General features: G+C 31.5%; 2 protein-coding genes and 2 long non-coding RNA genes across 4 annotated transcripts; 1 reads left to right on the top strand and 3 right to left on the bottom strand.

Moving 5' to 3' along the window:
• Positions 1-2,847: 2,847 nt before the first annotated feature.
• LOC128190916 (uncharacterized) lies at positions 2,848-3,722 on the bottom strand. Its single transcript, XR_008244403.1, has 2 exons — positions 3,325-3,722; positions 2,848-3,128 (listed from the first exon to the last, which is right to left on the bottom strand). It is a non-coding gene; the product is annotated as an uncharacterized LOC128190916 (long non-coding RNA).
• Positions 3,723-8,252: 4,530 nt separating this feature from the next.
• LOC128190816 (uncharacterized) lies at positions 8,253-9,324 on the bottom strand. The gene is made up of 3 exons (XM_052863017.1): positions 9,288-9,324; positions 8,556-9,079; positions 8,253-8,320 (listed from the first exon to the last, which is right to left on the bottom strand). Exons 1-2 carry the CDS (start codon positions 9,322-9,324, stop codon positions 8,559-8,561), a joined length of 558 nt encoding a protein of 185 aa, XP_052718977.1. The 3' UTR covers positions 8,253-8,320; positions 8,556-8,558.
• Positions 9,325-9,743: 419 nt separating this feature from the next.
• LOC128187200 (uncharacterized) lies at positions 9,744-12,641 on the bottom strand. The gene is made up of 3 exons (XR_008244043.1): positions 12,580-12,641; positions 11,209-11,272; positions 9,744-9,979 (listed from the first exon to the last, which is right to left on the bottom strand). It is a non-coding gene; the product is annotated as an uncharacterized LOC128187200 (long non-coding RNA).
• Positions 12,642-13,144: 503 nt separating this feature from the next.
• On the top strand, positions 13,145-15,225 carry LOC128189324 (uncharacterized). Its single transcript, XM_052860884.1, has 2 exons — positions 13,145-13,621; positions 14,003-15,225. The coding sequence occupies exons 1-2, from the start codon at positions 13,363-13,365 to the stop codon at positions 14,272-14,274; spliced, it is 531 nt and encodes a 176-aa protein (XP_052716844.1). The 5' UTR covers positions 13,145-13,362; the 3' UTR covers positions 14,275-15,225.
• The last annotated feature ends 3,053 nt before the right edge of the window (positions 15,226-18,278 follow it).

The raw sequence follows: 18,278 nt of genomic DNA, 5'->3' as shown, positions 1-18,278 counted from the left end.
TTTCGTTGCTTTAGTTATTTCTCAAGGTAAGAGTCACTTTTACAATCTAACAATAATCTTAATTTAAAATATTTTCTGTTGTCTTTCATTATTAAGTATTGTAATGTAAAATTTGTACATTCTACTACGAAATCGAATTATTTCAGTGAAGCTTGAATGTTAAAATTGAAATTATTCTCAATACAAGATTTTAAACAAAAACAAACATCTACTGATTTAAATATTTTAATATTTATATTTTATATATTGTATTTTGATAATAATAAAACGCTGAAGAAGATAAATTTCATCTCGTGTATATATATGTAGTGGCAAAAAAGTCGGTGCAATTATTATAATGTAAGTATAAATATAGAAATGGTGTAAAAAGTTTATTTACAAATCAAGCGTTCAATAAAAATATTAATGGATATCAAAAAAGGCATTATATGATGACGACATATGATGATGTTTATAAGATTGTATTCGAAGGATACAAACCGGTACAATTTTGCACACATCTTTCTTTACGTTTGTATGTATAATAGGTGCACAAAATTTAAAAGGAATTCTTCCTAACCACTTATGGGACAAACTAAAATAGTTTCCATTTCTTTGTATGCACAAGGTGTATGCGTTGCATTTTGTGAAACCCGTCAATAGTTATTTCTATATTTTTTTTAGAATATTTCTATTGTTGTAAAATGCGTTCTCAAAATAGTCATTGAAGAGTATATTTGATTTTGGTGGTAATGTTTTGAACTATAACTGGCAAAACTTTGGACGAAATAGCTTTGAAAATGTGATACATATAGCAAAGCACGAAATTTTGAAATTATATTTTTCATGATAACGAAGACAAGCAAGTTATACATGCAGTAACCCTACTTTTAATAGATTATTTTAATCGAACATAATATTTGAAAATTTCATACATTCGTACTTTAGGCGGCTCCCGAAATCTTTTTAACAATAATTGGAACAACTGGAATAGGCGGAATAGCTGGAACTCGGATCCAAACAACGGATGGAGAAACAACAATTGGCAATGGTGAACAGAAAACAGATTGTTCACAAACACAACTCACTGTAGAATTTATCAATGTGTTGTATAAATATCATTCTATTCAGTTTTAAATCGTTATTATGAGTTCATTTAGCTTAATAGTCATGTCATGAAAATTGATTTTGTAGTAAAACAGATTTCATTGTATTTATTTGTTGTTATATGTAATTAAGTGCAGCGAATCTTAATCCACAAAATTATGCATCAACTTTTTGATCAACAGACTAGTATGAAGACTAGTATTTTCATTTGAAGCTGATGAAGCAAGTATTTCTTTTATAAGAATGATCTGCATGTGACATTTAGTGTCAGCTTTATGAAAAAACAGGAGATAATCTTGCTATCAATCGGGTAAGAGTTGCTCCTCTGAAATCGCAATTTTATATAATACATGAACTAGACTAATTGATAAGGAACATACACATATTTTAGACAGGTAGAGAAAATATGTATGTTTAATCGTTTTGTTACATTGCAAAACAGAATGAAAAATATTCTTTAGTACTATACATGTAACCAAAGGTTTACACGAAGCTGTCACTGCATAATAAGCAATATAGAGCAAATTGTGACGAAGACGGTGCCTCAAATAAAATTTCAAATAACTAATTAAAATGATGCACTCATCTTACAGGCATAACTGTTAGACTTTGTTAGACAATCCGAAATTGTAGGAACTTCGATATAGTGTATAATATACACACCTATATTAATCGTCAGTTAATATCTGGTTTGATCATATCTCTCTCTCTCTCTCTCTCTCTCTCTCTCTCTCTCTCTCTCTCTCTCTCATGCACGTCCCGACCGTTAATGTCTAAACGCCTACTACGAGAATCGGTCAAAACATTATGTTGAAAGCTTTTCATGATCAGTTCACAATATTGATAAAGACTCGGTTTAAAACCATTTCATAAATGATGCTATGTTACTTAATGTTTTACTCATTAATTTAAGGTCTGCAACTGGAATGTTCACTTCAACATTCAAAATGTAAACAAACGCTTTGTTTACTAAGCAAAGAAACTTAAGCTCTGTAGCGTGCTTATATCTCCATGAATGGCACTCAAATTTTGTATGCCTAGTGAAATGTCTTACCAAAGCAATGTATATATTAAAATCGGAAAAATAATTTTTGACCAAAATCGTGACCATGCCTCTTTAACACTGTTGAGAAATTATTTGTACAGCAAAGGAAACTACGTGGAAATTTTCATCCGGGTGTTTTTTTAAAAATCGATAACATAACCAGTATATCCTTATTGTTTTAAGGGTAAAAAACGTGTATGAGCTTAAACAAATGAGTAGTTGTGTTACCCTTGAGAAGAGAGGCATCACATTAATATTTAAGGAAGAATTCAAATTTTTAAATTAATTGCCTTTTTTAAAATTAATGATAGTTTATGGCCTAAAACAATAAAGAATTGAAAAGGCAAATCATATGGGTAATTTGTTAACGATCCCGCATCCTTGTTCATAGGACAAAGATATCTTTGGCAGAACACCAAATGCTTTATGTTAAAAAAGAAACTTGAATTTTAAAAAAATGGTCTTTACGTTTTCAATATCAAAAATGTGTTATTTGGAATATTGATACAAGACTTGAACTTAAACATGATATAAATATATGACATGACCAAAAAAAAAAAAAAAAACCTGATGTATTTTAGTCTTAAAGTGAATCTAGAAAACGACATATAAAGTGTTGCAGTGATAAAAATATCAAGACAAACCATTATTTCTTGAATGTTCCTACATCCATTGAAAAAGGACAAATAGAAGAAATGGAAAACAAAAACTCTGTACATAATGATATTTTTTATTATAAAAAAATCACAGCAAGTTCTTAAACTTCATCCAGAAACCACGACCATTGTGACCGCCATCTTTGGAACTTTCTATCACCAGTCACTGATTCATCACCAACCGTTGTTGTTACCGAACCAATTGTTGTTGTTGTTCCACCAGTTGTTGTTGTTCCACCAGTTGTTGTTGTTCCACCCATTGTTGTTGTCCCACCAGTTGTTGTTGTTCCACCAATTATTGTTGTTCCACCCATTGTTGTTACCAAACCAAGGACGTGGTGCTTCAAAGAAGAAAATATTATTTTAAATTTCTTTAACATGTCTCAAGATTGAATCTTTACATGGTACTAAGAAACTGGGCGCGCACAAATATAATTTTATTTTCATTTGCTTAAATGATATTTCTATACGATATCTCTGTAGATATTAAGCGATTTTTTTAATGTTTAAACACACAATTACAATCAATGTACTTACCAAATAAACCTCTGCCACGAAACTGTGACATAACAACAGCGAAACACAAAGCAAAAAGCAAAATCAATCGCAGCATATTGGAAACTTCTCTGGACGAGGCTTCAAGCAACAGCAACTCCAAAGATGCGTCAACAACTGTTCTTGTTCTGAGCCTCCTTATTTATATACTTCTCTGATAAATTATGTATGCAACCTAATTTCAATTTAAAGATTAATTAAATGTTTTTAATGGCAATGTTAAAAAAGATATCCTTTGAATCACTGTCAATGTGGTTTTAACCTATAAACATGATTTGAATAACTAATAATTTAATTTCTTTGACAATTACACATTGAAAAACAAATCATGTGTTAAATACAAGTACGTAAGACTGTTTTCAGGTGATCTGAAAACATTAATCTCATCTGATATTGTTTTTAAATGAAATCGAGATAATATTCGTTTCATTTACAATCCTATTTATAAACAATTCATCGTATGTACAATGTATCACTAGCTATTGGCATAGTGATATCTTACTTCACGTCATTATAATAAATTTCAAAGAGTGGACGTACGTTTCTAAAATTTTATCGAAAAAGTGCTAGGATCATATCGTTGTGAAACATAAATATCATTCGATTCTAATATGAAATGTGTGAAAATTATGTAGTACTTTAAGACTCTGATATTGACATTATGTGATTTATATCCTGATAAAAGTGTGCAGGGATTACATGTATGATTTGAAACCACCGAAATACATAGCAGATCTGTGAAATTCATGTGGCATTATCAAAATCGATGTTGTTTTAATCTTATAAAGGATAGTGTTCATTGTCTCTTGTTATTTCATAAAGGAAAGTATTCATTTGATTTGTTCATGCTACAATTTTTAATTTTCAACCTGTCTTCAGAAATTGATTTACTTGTACTGATAACTTCTCTTTTTTCAACAAATACGAGGGTTGTTAGAAAATTTCGCGGACAAGTTCGATTGTAAGCGGACTATTCGGATGATACCAGCGAAACTTTTTATATTTAATCTTGACGTATTTTCTAAATGCACTTAAAAATTTACAGATTTATTATTTTGATAAGATATGCTTCACGGAGCATGTCGGGTTTTAATTGTTTTATATTTTGTACGCATTTTTCCTCATTAAGAATATGTACAGTTTAAGCGCATGAAAATAAACCATATTTCATACGAGATGACAATAAGTTATGAATGTTATTTGGGGAAAGTTTCAATTAAATTGAAAACTTTCTGGCCGTTTTATCCCCAAATACGGACGATCAACAGTGGAAAAATGAGTCAAAACGTTAAGGTAAATGGACACCTTGGAGCACCGGGTCGTCATTAAATTTTGTGTGCACGCAGAAAAATCTCCGATGGAGACCAAAAGATTCTTACATGCTGCTTTTTTTAAAGGACAACGTTTTACAAATAGAATCATAATTGGAATTGGGGGTTTGAAAATGAAAAATTTGATATATTAAGCTCTTGCAAAACCCCGACCCCCCATATAACCCGGATCTTGCACCTATGGATTTCGCTTTATTTCCTTATCTTTTCGCTTTATTTCCTTGTCTGAAGTCGAAACTGCGTGGACAGAGATTTTCGGACCTAAATAATCTACGATTTGACATAAAAGACATTATACAAAAATTTGAGAAATAATGGTGTGAACATGCGTTTTAAAAATGGGTAAATGGCATAAAAAGAGTGTGAACTTGAAGGTGTTTACTTTGAAAAAGAGTGACTGGTTTAAATTGCCTTTCAGTAGTTTGACGTCACTTGACGTCGTGGAATTATGAAATGGTGCTCCCTAAATCCAATTCATGCAAAATAAAAATCGCTGTATCTTTTTTAAACAACTTTATGCATACTTATATTAGATTGATAGTCATTTAATAAAACATATGTCATCCTACAAAGTACACAGTAATTTTGCCGTAAATCACTTTGTCCGCGAACTTTCCTAATAACCCTCGTACACTGATACTGGTGTTTTAACATTTTTGTAAATATCCATGAATTTATTTGTACCTTTATAAACTATTTGTTTCTGTAGTTTGATAAATACGTTTTTATTGTACACATCATGTACTACTCTTTTACATAATATGACCACCGTGAATTTATTGTTTAGTATATCATAAACTATGATTTTAAACAAGGATTGGCAATGATAATACTGTTCAAAACCTATACAACAAACGTTTCTTCTTTTCATACTTTAGCATTTATAACATACCTTAGAAGTATTTTGTACGAAACAACATATATAAAATTAGTACGTTAAGTCTTGTAAGAGCTCAGATCAAAGAAGACTCTCTATTAAATGAAAAATATCCTGTGACATTTTATGAAAAGGTTGAAATATAATTAGTTCTGTGTGCTTAAACATTTACAAGAAAGATTACTTTGGTTGCACAAAAGTTGGGTTTTATTAAGGGATTTTTTGAAAAAAGAAGAAAATTCTAAGCAGAAAAGTAAACATTTGAATAAAAAGGTGTGTTTTATTTAATTAATTTCATGCATATTATGTAAATTTAACAGATGATTTCAAAAGAAGAAAATTACCCGTTTTCCATTAATGTTACTTGCAGGATGTGTACAAATAAATGTAACAAACTGAGGCTTCATCATCGTGATAATTTAAACTATGGATATTATTTCCTCTTCGTTTTTTTTTTTAAGTTATTAATTTCATATATTTTTCTATGAATAATCATTTTTAAAGATTATTTATTTTAAAACGTTAACTGTCAAAGATTGGAATTTCCTAATAATTACGTGTAATAATTGGCTGTCTGTTCATGGTTATCATTGCATCTGTCAGGTGAATGGTGTCCAAAAACAAGAACAAGACGTAGAAGATTCTATTCAATCTATTCTTTGAAATCTCATAGTATTTCTATAACAGTCAAATCAAATTATTGACGTCAAAATTGACAGCTTCCAGATTTATACATTAAAGGTGAATTTAAAATCAAAATGGTATCCAGGACATTTACACTTAGCCAGAATCACGTTAGGCCCCAGTAACAGGTGTCCGTCAAATATTAATGCTGAAAATGTGGAAAGGAGATCCATGTTGCCAAAGTTCAAGTTTTTTTTTTGTTTTTTTTTTGTTTTTGCTCTGCGATTAAATTTCACATTTTTTATTAAGCATATTACTTGAAAATTAACTACAAGCAATTCATAATATGTTTTATTGTCATACACTAAAGTTTGTTTAATATTTTGATACAACTTTCTTTTCATTGTTTAAATAAAATGAAATCCGTGTTAGTCATATTATAGAGTACAATACATGAACTGCCATACATATTTTACGCGCCGATTTTTACAATTCTGAAATCCTGAAAAAAAAAAAAAATTAGTAGTCTCATATATTGTTAGAAGCAGATAATAGCAGATACATTCTAATAGGTGCAAACATACAATTTTCAAAATTTATTTTATTCTGTTTAAGGCTGTCGATCTTTTCCATTCCAAGTTCGGCTCTTCAGAAAATTGTCCATCATTCTAAAGTACTTAATTGTCAAATGAATATTATCAATTTGTTCTGTTTGTTTAAACAAATCACACTGACCCGGAGCTTTGTATTAACATCATTTTACATGTATGGTTAGGCCAATAAAAGGCTGGGCAAAGGAAAATAGTCGTTTAAAAGCATATTTTTATGTTTATTACACGTAGCCTAGAATGGGATACTTCAACTTCACCTAACATGGTTTTTCTTCATATTGCATAGCTTCGTGATTGTAACAGAAAGAAATCATGACCTTTTTGATAATTATCTGAATCTATTAAATCAAAATGGGCAGACAAGTGAATAGCAATCTGCATACTGTGATGATTTATGAAATCAGGTTCAAGATTCAATCAAGCAGATTGGTACATTATCATGTTTAGAGATATTTAAAATTTTGTGGAACATGTCGGAGTCAGCAGCAAACAATTCAAGTAATGTATGCATAGTTGAACACAATTCTCCTGCCAAGAAAAATTTGAGTATAATTTGTTGTATGACAGAATGGTCAATTTGTTGTTGTATGGTATTTTTTTCCCATCTCATCATTATTAAATTCATCAGTAATATAAAAACCCAATTTTCCAGGCATAGTTAGAAAAGGGAAATAATTCCAGAAGATTTAAGGGATAAAAAGAAATATACCCCCTCCCCCTTAAAATAAACCTTTTCGTTTTGCAACAAATATGACAGGGTATATAACATCTTTGAAATCTGCCTCCTCAAGTTTGGTAAAATTCTACATAAAACAAAGTGGGATTGCTGAAGAACCTATCCAAGGATGGGTTCTTCACCTACAACTGAATAATGGTCCATAGCTTCATGTTTGAAATCGGTATAAATCCTGAATAAGGCAATGATTCTCAGTATTTATTTATAAAAGAAGATATTCAGGTACTAAATGAAATCTATCCCTAAATGACTTATGAAAATGTTTCACAAATACTTTTGGTAATTTAAAGTGTGCCGAATCAAACCATTATTAATATCATATGATATGTGTACATGTGTACAATGACTATATAGCTACACACTATCATTTTGTATAAGAAAAATATAAATTTTAGCTCTCTATTTTGTACATTTTCTTATATCTTCTTCTTCTCGAAGGGACCAATATAAACTAAAAATAGCCACAACCATTCAGCCCTCTTAATGACACTAAAACAATACTAGTAGTCGAGAATGTAGAAAATTCAATGACTTATAGAAATATAGGACAGACAGGCAATAAATTACAAACCTCAAAGGTTGACAAAAACTCTCGTTAAGCTGCAAAACGCAATAATACAATTGAAGAATGCAGCATTAGTAAACCATTTTAGACCACAAATTGACCATTTATATGTTTCATAACTTCAGCAAGCCATGATCTTATTTTACGCATTAAAAAACCCAAAAAGTATGGATACAATGTAATTTATTATATTTTACTATGTTTCGACAGTCGGCAAGACAGCAGTAAAACTCTCTATAAAGAAATAAATTTCATTTACAAAATAATTAAGACTATATAAATAAAACCTCTTGTAAATACTATCATTATTTTTTTAAAGCGTTTCATTGTTTCGTGAAATGAAATCTATCGCGACTGGTACTTTTCAGTAAATCATGAAATTTTACGACCGTGCAATAAAATCCTCTTACAGTTAAATCCTATGCGTTCTTTTCAAACTACTAATATCTTTTTAACATAAATCATGTACCTTTTAATAGAATCCTTTTCCACTAAATCCTCCACTTCCACCAACTCCTCCTTTTCCGCCAAGCCCTCCTATACCTCCGATTCCACCAATTCCTCCCAATCCACCTTTTCCTCCAAGACCACCAATTCCGCCCAGACTTCCGATTCCGATTCCACCAAGACCACCAATTCCGCCAAGACTTCCGCTTCCGATTCCACCAATTCCGCCCAGACTTCCACTTCCGATTCCACCTAAACCACCAATTCCGCCAAGACTTCCACTTCCTATTCCACCAATTCCGCCCAGACTTCCACTTCCGATTCCACCTAAACCACCAATTCCGCCAAGACTTCCACTTCCGATTCCACCAAAACCACCAATTCCGCCAAGACTTCCACTTCCTATTCCACCAATTCCGCCTAGACTTCCACTTCCGATTCCACCTAAACCACCAATTCCGCCTAGACTTCTGCTTCCGAATTTACCAAATCCTCCTAGACCTCCGATTCCACCCAATCCTCCTCCGAGTCCACCCAGAGGGTAACCTTTAGAGAAGAGTTGGGAGAATTGGATTACTTCTTATCATTGTCAGTTAAGAGGGGGCCGTACCATATAAGCATACGAATTATCATGTGCCGATAATTAACGAAGGATACATGTATGACAGTATTAGAAATAAAAAATGAAATGCTTCGACAAATGCGAATGGATATCTGGGTCGATTCTAATGATGACGATGATATTGTTACAAACTATACACAGTTAAACTCACCTCCAAAGCCACCGCCATTAATAGTCAAGGCTAAATGAAAACATGTAGTCAGTCAGTAAAAGAGACATGTAATGGCAAAATTTATAAACAACCGTTTTGTATTTTCGCATTCTAAAAACGAAATGTTAGCATTTTGGGCTAAACTGTTATATGTATTATAATTTTTTCACATTTATTGTTTAGAATGATTAAATAGGAAGTTGCTATAATCTTCCGTAATTTGAATGTCTGATTGTCATTTGCCGAGTAACAAGAGAGATAAAGAGCTCATGATTGTTAAAGTAAACAGTCAGATTTTAAAAATATATATATATAAAATAAAACAATTATAACTATTTGTTACTCTTTTTCAATATTAAATATCAGTTTCTTTAGCAATCCATGTATAAAATAATCAAAACCAATTGGGTAAAGTAAATTAAACCTGAATTGTGAGCTCCGAATCTCGCTTATTCTCGACAACTAAAACAAAATAATTCGCTTATACACAGCTTACCGCAGAGGGCCAAACCAACGACGATGAAAGCTTGAATCATCTTTAAGCAAAATGAAACGATGTTCCTTTCTTTTTTCTCCCGTTTTTATATTTGATTTCAATGGAAATATTGGCAAATAAACTCTTTGTTCATAAGTACATCAAAAGTTGTTCTTCTTGTGTTTTACCATGTGATATCTAACAATAAGGAACTTATTTACTTTTCACTTAATTTATGTCGAAGCATATGTACAAGTTCTTGCTGATTGTGTAACATTATTTTTCTCATTAAAAGTCACGTTCGTGTGATGCTGCTCTCCTTTGATGCATCTTTTACTATGAGATTTAAAACAAAGTTAGCACGTTTTTATTGTTAGGCTCGTGCAAGTTAAGTTCAAATCAAGTTGAAAATGTGGGCATTTATAATGCCAAGATTCAAGATTCTTGTAAAATAAAGGAACTAGTTAAGACATGATTTTTTCTTTTTTTTTTTTTTAGAGTTTTTTGATTAAACAAGATGCCAATCTAATAATTTCGAGAGAAAAAATATTACTTTAATTTAAACATTTTCCACCTTAAAATGTTTTACAAAAGAATATCAGTCGTCAAGTTACAAACGATTACAAATTTTGTATTAGCTTTTGGTTGCCATGTTTTGTTTTTTATTTTTTTTTTTAACAAAACAAAACAAGCTCGAAAAATGTTCAATAATTTATGTTAACAAACATTTTAAAGGTAACCTCTAAACCTCCATAAGCATAACAAGCTGTGTACATGTATTATCAAAATGGGACATCAATTGTTGTACAGCAATTGCTATAAACAAATGCAGAACTGGAATATTGTGGCCAAACGGCAACATTTTTTGTGATGGCTCTGATGATAAAGATTAAATTGATCAATGACCTCATACACATTTACTTACAAAATGATTTTCCCAATCAATAATACGATTAATCAATAATATGATTTATCTAGTGAATATCTATTTTCTATAGGAGAAGGCACATTTTGTTTGATTGTTAATTTTAAAATTTCACACAGCAATGTTTGATATTGTTTTCAGTGTTTACATGCGGATGGTACCTGTTGCTCTGAATAAAGCAATGCGTTTTAACATTGTTTAATTTTTGCACGAGTCGAAAGCAAATATCAATTTAATAGGGATAAACATGTTTGAAATTTCAATTAAAGGATCCAATTTGGAGGTATGATAATCTTTTTATTTAATCTTTTCTCATTAAAAATTCACTTTTTCATCCTTTAAAGAAAACAATGTAACTATAGAATTTCGAATGATCTGGAAATAACAGTGAACAGCAAACTACAGATGCCTCGAGACAAACTTCTCAAACAGAGGAATTTGAATTTTCCAGATATTACTGGCTATAAAAAGTTTTATGTTTCCTTGTTGAATAATGAATTACCGATTTATTTTTGCGCGGTCAGGTCAGGTTTGAGACTTCTTGGTTGTTCTAGTTCACCTGTCACCTGTAAAATATTACCACATCATAATAACCTCTAATCTCGGTCTATTCATAGACCAGAAATGAAATTCCAATTGATTGCTATTCAAAATTTTAAAAAAGCACTTTGTTAACAATTTTTGTTCAAGTATCATCTAAAATTCAATTATCTAAAAACAAAACGTTGAATATCTAATAAAGTTACAGAGTGCATATTAATCTGTCAATTCAACGAAATATAGAGTCGTGTTTTTATCTTCATTATTGTCATAATTATGTTATTTTAATTTACAACTTAGGTTTAAATTAAAAGTGTATTCCAAGTGTGTATCAAATCCTGTTGTTGGATCCGTTTATCTTACTGGTCGCATATAACGTTGCAAATTTATCGTAGGTACTCAAAACAAAATTAAATTGGTTACCAAAGTAGCAATAATTATGCTTTAATTAAATTATTGATTATATCACTTCGTAAATGATATCACTAACAATGACATTCTCAATCATACTTTATCTTATGATTTCACATTAGCTATATAAGTTCCGATGTGTGTGAAGGCAGCGGACCCGTTTTGTTCTTTAAAATTATTTGAAAGTGTAATTTTGTCAACATTCAATCGTATTTTTGAAGTATGATTACAGTTAAAAAATTCAGGATCTTAAAAGTATGGCACGCTATATACATGGACAAATATATGGTCTTTAAAGTAATTTACATGTTTTTGATTTTTTTTCTAAAGTTAAAAATAATTGTTCTACATTTATCTATTTAACATGTCATCTATATATGGTGCAGGTTTTACCAAACGTTTGCCGGACGGCATCGTTTACCACACGATAAAGAATAAAACCGTTGACATTTTGTGTACTGTGTGTTGTTCGCTATTTGCGTTCATCAAACAGAATATTAATTTACAAAAAAAAAAAAAATATTTGTCGCCGAAGAGTTACATGCATTTTTTAAAAAGATATAATTGTTGACAATTTAAATCAAAGTATTGCAGTACTGAAAGCTGGGCTCTTTTGATGTGTAATTATACATACTGCGTAGTAAAGAGAAATTGCTCTCTCTCTCTCTCTCTCTCTCGAGATCGAGAGAGAGAGAGAGAGAGAGACTAAATGGTGTAAGCGGATTTTTAAAAAAGAATATGTCTGTCTAGTAGAATAGAAAAACAATTAGTTCAATGGATTTTGAAGAAAGCGTTTTAAAATCAATATCCCATCTATTTGATAAGCAGCGAAATACCAATGCTTTGTAAAGTAGTTCATAAAAATAACACTTTTTGGTTTTTTGTTCACTTTAGCAGTTTTGCCTAGTATAGAAATACTTACAAATTACGTGCATATAGCCAGGACTTAGCTTTCAGCAAAGCCCAACTAAAATTATGTCTTTGTGAGCTAAAAGAAAAAGAAATAATGGAAACAAATAAAGTTGAAGAAAAACTCATTAAGAATAAAAAAAAACCAACATAATAATTATTTTATTAAATTTAACTTCTATTTAGATTAGCCACCATAACTTTTCGTTTCGGTCCTCAAATATAACTATTTCTTATCGCCAATTATTGAACACCTACCAAACTAAAACTTGGGGTTGCAGCTAGACCTTCGGGGGAGGGGGTGCAGATACATGATTAGTAATCAATAACGTTATGTTGCATGAGATCTATTGGTTAAACCTCCTCCCCCGTGTACGGGGACCAGTGATTTCTGTTGTCATTTGTACTTTGTATCTAGATCCCAGTGATAAGCTGTTATTTAAGGCGGGTACACTTTAAAGATCATAACGTGTTGATCAAAAGAACCATTGTTTACATCGGTGATGAATAATTTTTGTTCTTATCAAGAGCTTTGTAATGTATCCCTTTGAATCAATAGTCTCTATATGCAAGGCCAGATGAAATGATGTATGACAGATTGAAACGGCCAAACAAATTACGTAAGGGGGTTTCAGTTTAAAAAATGATTCCAACAAGAAGGATAACAGGAAATAGAGGGGAGTTTCCAATTTGAAATTTTGATCTGAAGGATTTACGATGATGATGGTTTTATGATACTAAGTGAACGGACCGTTTACTGTGATCGTGCATCTAAAACTAATTCAAATTTCTGAAAATGAATTTCATAGAAGTCGGTTTACCACACACTGAATTTGTTCCTACCAAAAAAGAGTTTTCCCCGAGGCGCCCGATCCCGATGTCAGGGCTGAGTAAGCGATACATGGGTCTGGAAACTCTCTCCAAGTCGGAGCTAGGATCACTGATCGACCGACTCTCCCAGCCGAAGACCACACCCACCGGGCAAGAATCCGTAGAAGACACGAATACCGAGGCGAAAGATGGCCCAAAAAAGCGAAAAAGCGGGAGGTTCTTAGGTAAGGGAGGAAAACAAGAACCTTGTCGAGCTGCTATTGTAATGAAAATTAACATAAAAAAATAGTTTACGTGTTATTAGCAAATGATTGTTCTATCTAATGGTTTTGTATAACACTATTACATCTTTGGTTCAATTAAACGAAACGTATATGTTCTTGTGAGTGGATAAGAGGAAGATCGCATCTTGTCTACCATATATATATATATATATATATATATATATATATATATATATATATATATATATATATATATATATATATATATATATATATATATATAGTTCGCTTCTCTTTTGTGTAGATCTATAGTAATGACGGAATTTATATACATACATGCATAGGTAGTTCATATGTATATGGTTAGATTTCTGTCCACAGGAAGTAAGAAAATGAAGAAGTCGGATTTAGACAACATGATTGCCCGGTTGGCCGGTTCAAGTCAAAATAAAACACCGGATGCTAGGCGGATCCAGGGCACAGAGGAGCGGATCAAACGGGGCGTGACTGCTAGTTACGCTTGGCAGGGCAAGAGTGTCCTACAGAGAAACCTGACTTTACCCGTGGCCAACCATCATGCACAGTACAAGACATTGCTAAACAGGCATTCCTTTCCGGACTGGCATGAGGATCGATTACAGAGATTTACCTGACAACTTACATGTTTCACCTGTTCATCTTTTTTGGTTACGTTAATATTTAACGTTGTATCACATATTTACGAATTGTGCTGTTGACGTCGACTCATTTTTCTCGCTGTATAATTTTGACAATATTTTATAGGAAAATCAAACTCTATTGGAAAAAATTGATATATTTATTCACTTATCCACCGTCGCTTTTCATTAGTAAATAATTCAAAATGTTGAACGACATGAATTTGTTTCTGTCATTGCAATTTTTGTTTATTATTTCTTTTCGAACTTGGTTCTCAGTTTCAACTCTATCGCATTCAAAGATAATTATGTGTTGAAGTGGCATTATGCAAAACGATATGTAAATGTATTACATGTTTAAAGTATGTGTAGGTTTTCAGGAACTTAAATAAAAGTCAGTAATAGACCCTATAATCATGATCTGCTATATATACATATTAGAGTTTTTCCTTAATCACAAGTTACTCACTTCATAAAAAAAGAATTAATGGCAATTAATTCAATTTGTTTTAATTAAATGGTAAAGGAAAGTCAGAAAATATCAGATGTAAATTTGTGTGGCATTAAGAAGCTAATCAAATAAAATCTAGAACAAAAATGACGTATAAGTTTTAGAAAAAAATTAGTTTCCTGTTCGTAAAAGTACTTAGAAATAATATTTCTAATGTAAATTTTACATAAAGTATTTTCTTTATGGGGATTTTTTATTACACTATATACTGTATACGTAAATTTTAGTTAGTTTCTTTATATCATATAAATTCATCATAAATTTGTTTCGTGTATATTGTAATGGTATAACGATCTTGTTTGTCAATATTCTTACATGTGAAATGAATTGCATTATTTACAATATCCTGATGCTGTCAATAATAGAATTGTAATGTTTCAGATATTGGTTATCATTCGAATGAAAGATTCATTTACATGAATATATAAAATGTTTAGAAAGCAATGCATATTTTTATTATTTTAAAGTTATGGCACAGAAAACCTACAAGAGAGAGAGAGAGAGACAGAGAGAGAGAGAGAGAGAGAGAGAGAGAGAGAGAGAGAGAGAGAGGGGTGTCACTCTCATTTTTATATTTAGAGTTTAGGTACTAATGAAAACATTGGTTTTTGACTATAAGCAATGAAGTAATTTTTTTGTTATCTGTATCAAAATAACGTCGATGCCAGACAATTCACAACAGTCCGATTGGGCCTAGTACACAGATGACAAGTAATTATTAAAAGCCGAAATGGATACTCTGAGAACGTAGAGGAAGCAATAATGGTTGGGTGGTATAATCTGATCAGAGTTATCAAGGCATTGTGTGCAATCTCAATGTCGTAATCCGGGTCAAATCAGTCAACGGTGGGTAGAATTAACCAGTATGACCATGAATCCTGGCTCTATGTCATGTGTGCGGGACATTAACCAGTATGACCATGAATCCTGGCTCTATGTCATGTGTGCGGGACAGTCGGGCTATGTATTGCGTTCATTGTAGCCAAATATGTCATTCATAGATCTTATTTATTGTACACAAGCACGTATCGACGTTAATTTAAGGATCCCAAGAACCAATATGCCACAATAATGCACAAACATTCATTTGGTACTTACCTATATATAATCAAGCTGTGGTTTTTTTTAACAAATTATATTAGTTCTGCTATTCATTTACATATTCACAAAATGACTTAACTGGCAATCCCATGTACAGTCAAAATGAGAGCTTTGTACTATTTTTGGCACTTCATGGATCATGCATGTTTAGCATAATGTAAACATTATTTCTTGGGTCTTTGGATGTTTTTTTTTGTAATAAATGTCGCATGCATGAACACATTCTATTCGAAATTTTAATTTATTTACATTCAGTGTATATGCCTTGTGTTTTCATTGAGAATCTGAAACTTTCTGTAAAAACACTTCTAAAATAGCCTTTTTACGGCGCTTGAGCGCAAATACAAACGTCATCACGCGTTTTGAATAAATATTTATCGTAAGATTAAATGAAACATTCAAACTTAGTATACCTTTAACTTCACAGAACATTTCCTTATTTTCATTTCATTTTTACATGGTCCTTTAATGAAAGGGGGGGGGCAACTCCATGTGAATTCAATTATAAGAAAAATCTTCGTTGCGCTAAAAAGTGAATACAAATATAAGCATTGAATGCTTATTTTTGGATGTCGTTGGTCCTTTAACACATCGAGTTGTGCAAGCAAATTATCATACCGCGATAACGCACGGTATTCAATTTGTCTGCACAGCCTTTGTGCATCGGTTATTTAACAAGCAAAGGGGAATAATTCCAATTTGTATGAGATCTTTTTTGATTATTATTTTGATTTCAACTTATTTTTATTATTCAAATGTTGATTTTTTATGATTTGTGCATTCATATGTTTTTATATGGCGTTACCGTTGTAGCAAGCGCAGCAAGAGGAAAGAATTTCACAATCATGTACATAAATTGAAATTGAAATTGTACCTTGCATCGTTGTCAGCTAAATGATATTTTGACAATTATGAACTAACATCATTTCAAAAAAGTTTTCCAGAGAGAGAGAGAGAGAGAGAGAGAGAGAGATTATTTAAAATTTCTAAAGTTTCTAAATTTAAAAAAAATCCTGCGAAATACGTAGGCTTGCTTCCCCCAAAACCGTTCTTTACTTTTAGAGAGAATTATAGCTTGTCATCTTTTTTTTTTATATAGTTTAAAAAAGTCTATTTGATTTCTTGCGTTAATTTTTGCAAACAATTATTATAGGATCTCCTCGTAGCTTAAAATTGATATCCAATTTAATAATCAAGGGCAACTCTAGCATTTAAATATAGCACATTTGACACATTCTATATAGGTTTTTTTTCTATATCACAAAGCCATTCTTGGACCAACTGACACTTTTGTATTTCTTAATTTATGACATTGATTCCGACCGAAAAGGTTATTCTTATATAAAAATGAACAAATGATTCTTTAAGTAAACAATTCGATAACAGATCTAATAATTCATAAACTACATACGAGGGTTAATCAAAAAATACGAAGACAATGTTGCTGTCTACCATATATTTTTCATGAAAGTCATACTTAACAGATTCATCTGTGCACCAACACTTATGTTATTGATATGCGAAGTTTTGGTCCATTTGATGAAAGGGTATTTTTGTTACCCCTTTTTAAAAACAGCACGTTTTGTCACCACGGCGCACGGTAACGTTCAAAACATGACGTCAAGATTAAACACGCACAGTTTATAGATAAACCCCATCTTTATATCCCGCTTAAGTCTCTTGTACCTTTCTCATTACAATTTAAAATGGCACTGAACCACTTAACATCTTATTTGCACACATTTGCTCGAGAATCATAAGTTCGTTCTCCAATGTTTTCATTTTCTAACCGTGTATCTCTTAGTTTACAGTAAGGATAACCCTGAACGTCGGTTGACGTTATTTATTTACTGACAAAATATTTACAGATATTCTACTCTCTTTCGGACTGTTTTATATTCAAAATACAATGACCACCACCCCCACAAAATTTATTACAGTAAAACACAAACTTGCATATAATTGTTGACTTATTTTTTGCACCATTGAGCATTTTCACAGCTTGTATCGACTTTTACCTCAGTTAAATCCATTTTATTTGTACTTCTCGTTGCGCCATGACGTCAGGTGACGTCGATGTGTTTAGTCAATTCTAAAGAGGACTATCTGACTTTAGTTACTAATATCTGTTCGACAAAACAATATATCCCATCATTATTTGGTACATAGAATACCATGACTATACTTAATTTGAAGTTTCAATATAATTTGGTTTTCAGCCAAATTTATAGAGATAATACTTTCAACATTATATGGTTTATTGTTGACATAACACAAATTTTGACCGTGCGCCGTGACCTCATTTTTGCAGGATTAAATTCTAAATAATTCTTAGAAATGAAGAAATTTATTAACTTTTTTTCTTGCAAATTGTCTGAAACTACTGCTA

This window comes from Crassostrea angulata, chromosome 6 (genome assembly GCF_025612915.1).
Source record: "Crassostrea angulata isolate pt1a10 chromosome 6, ASM2561291v2, whole genome shotgun sequence".
NCBI classification, from domain to species: domain Eukaryota; kingdom Metazoa; phylum Mollusca; class Bivalvia; order Ostreida; family Ostreidae; genus Magallana; species Magallana angulata.
Note: the sequence above shows the minus strand (reverse complement) of the source record. Positions and strands in the feature narration are given on the sequence as shown.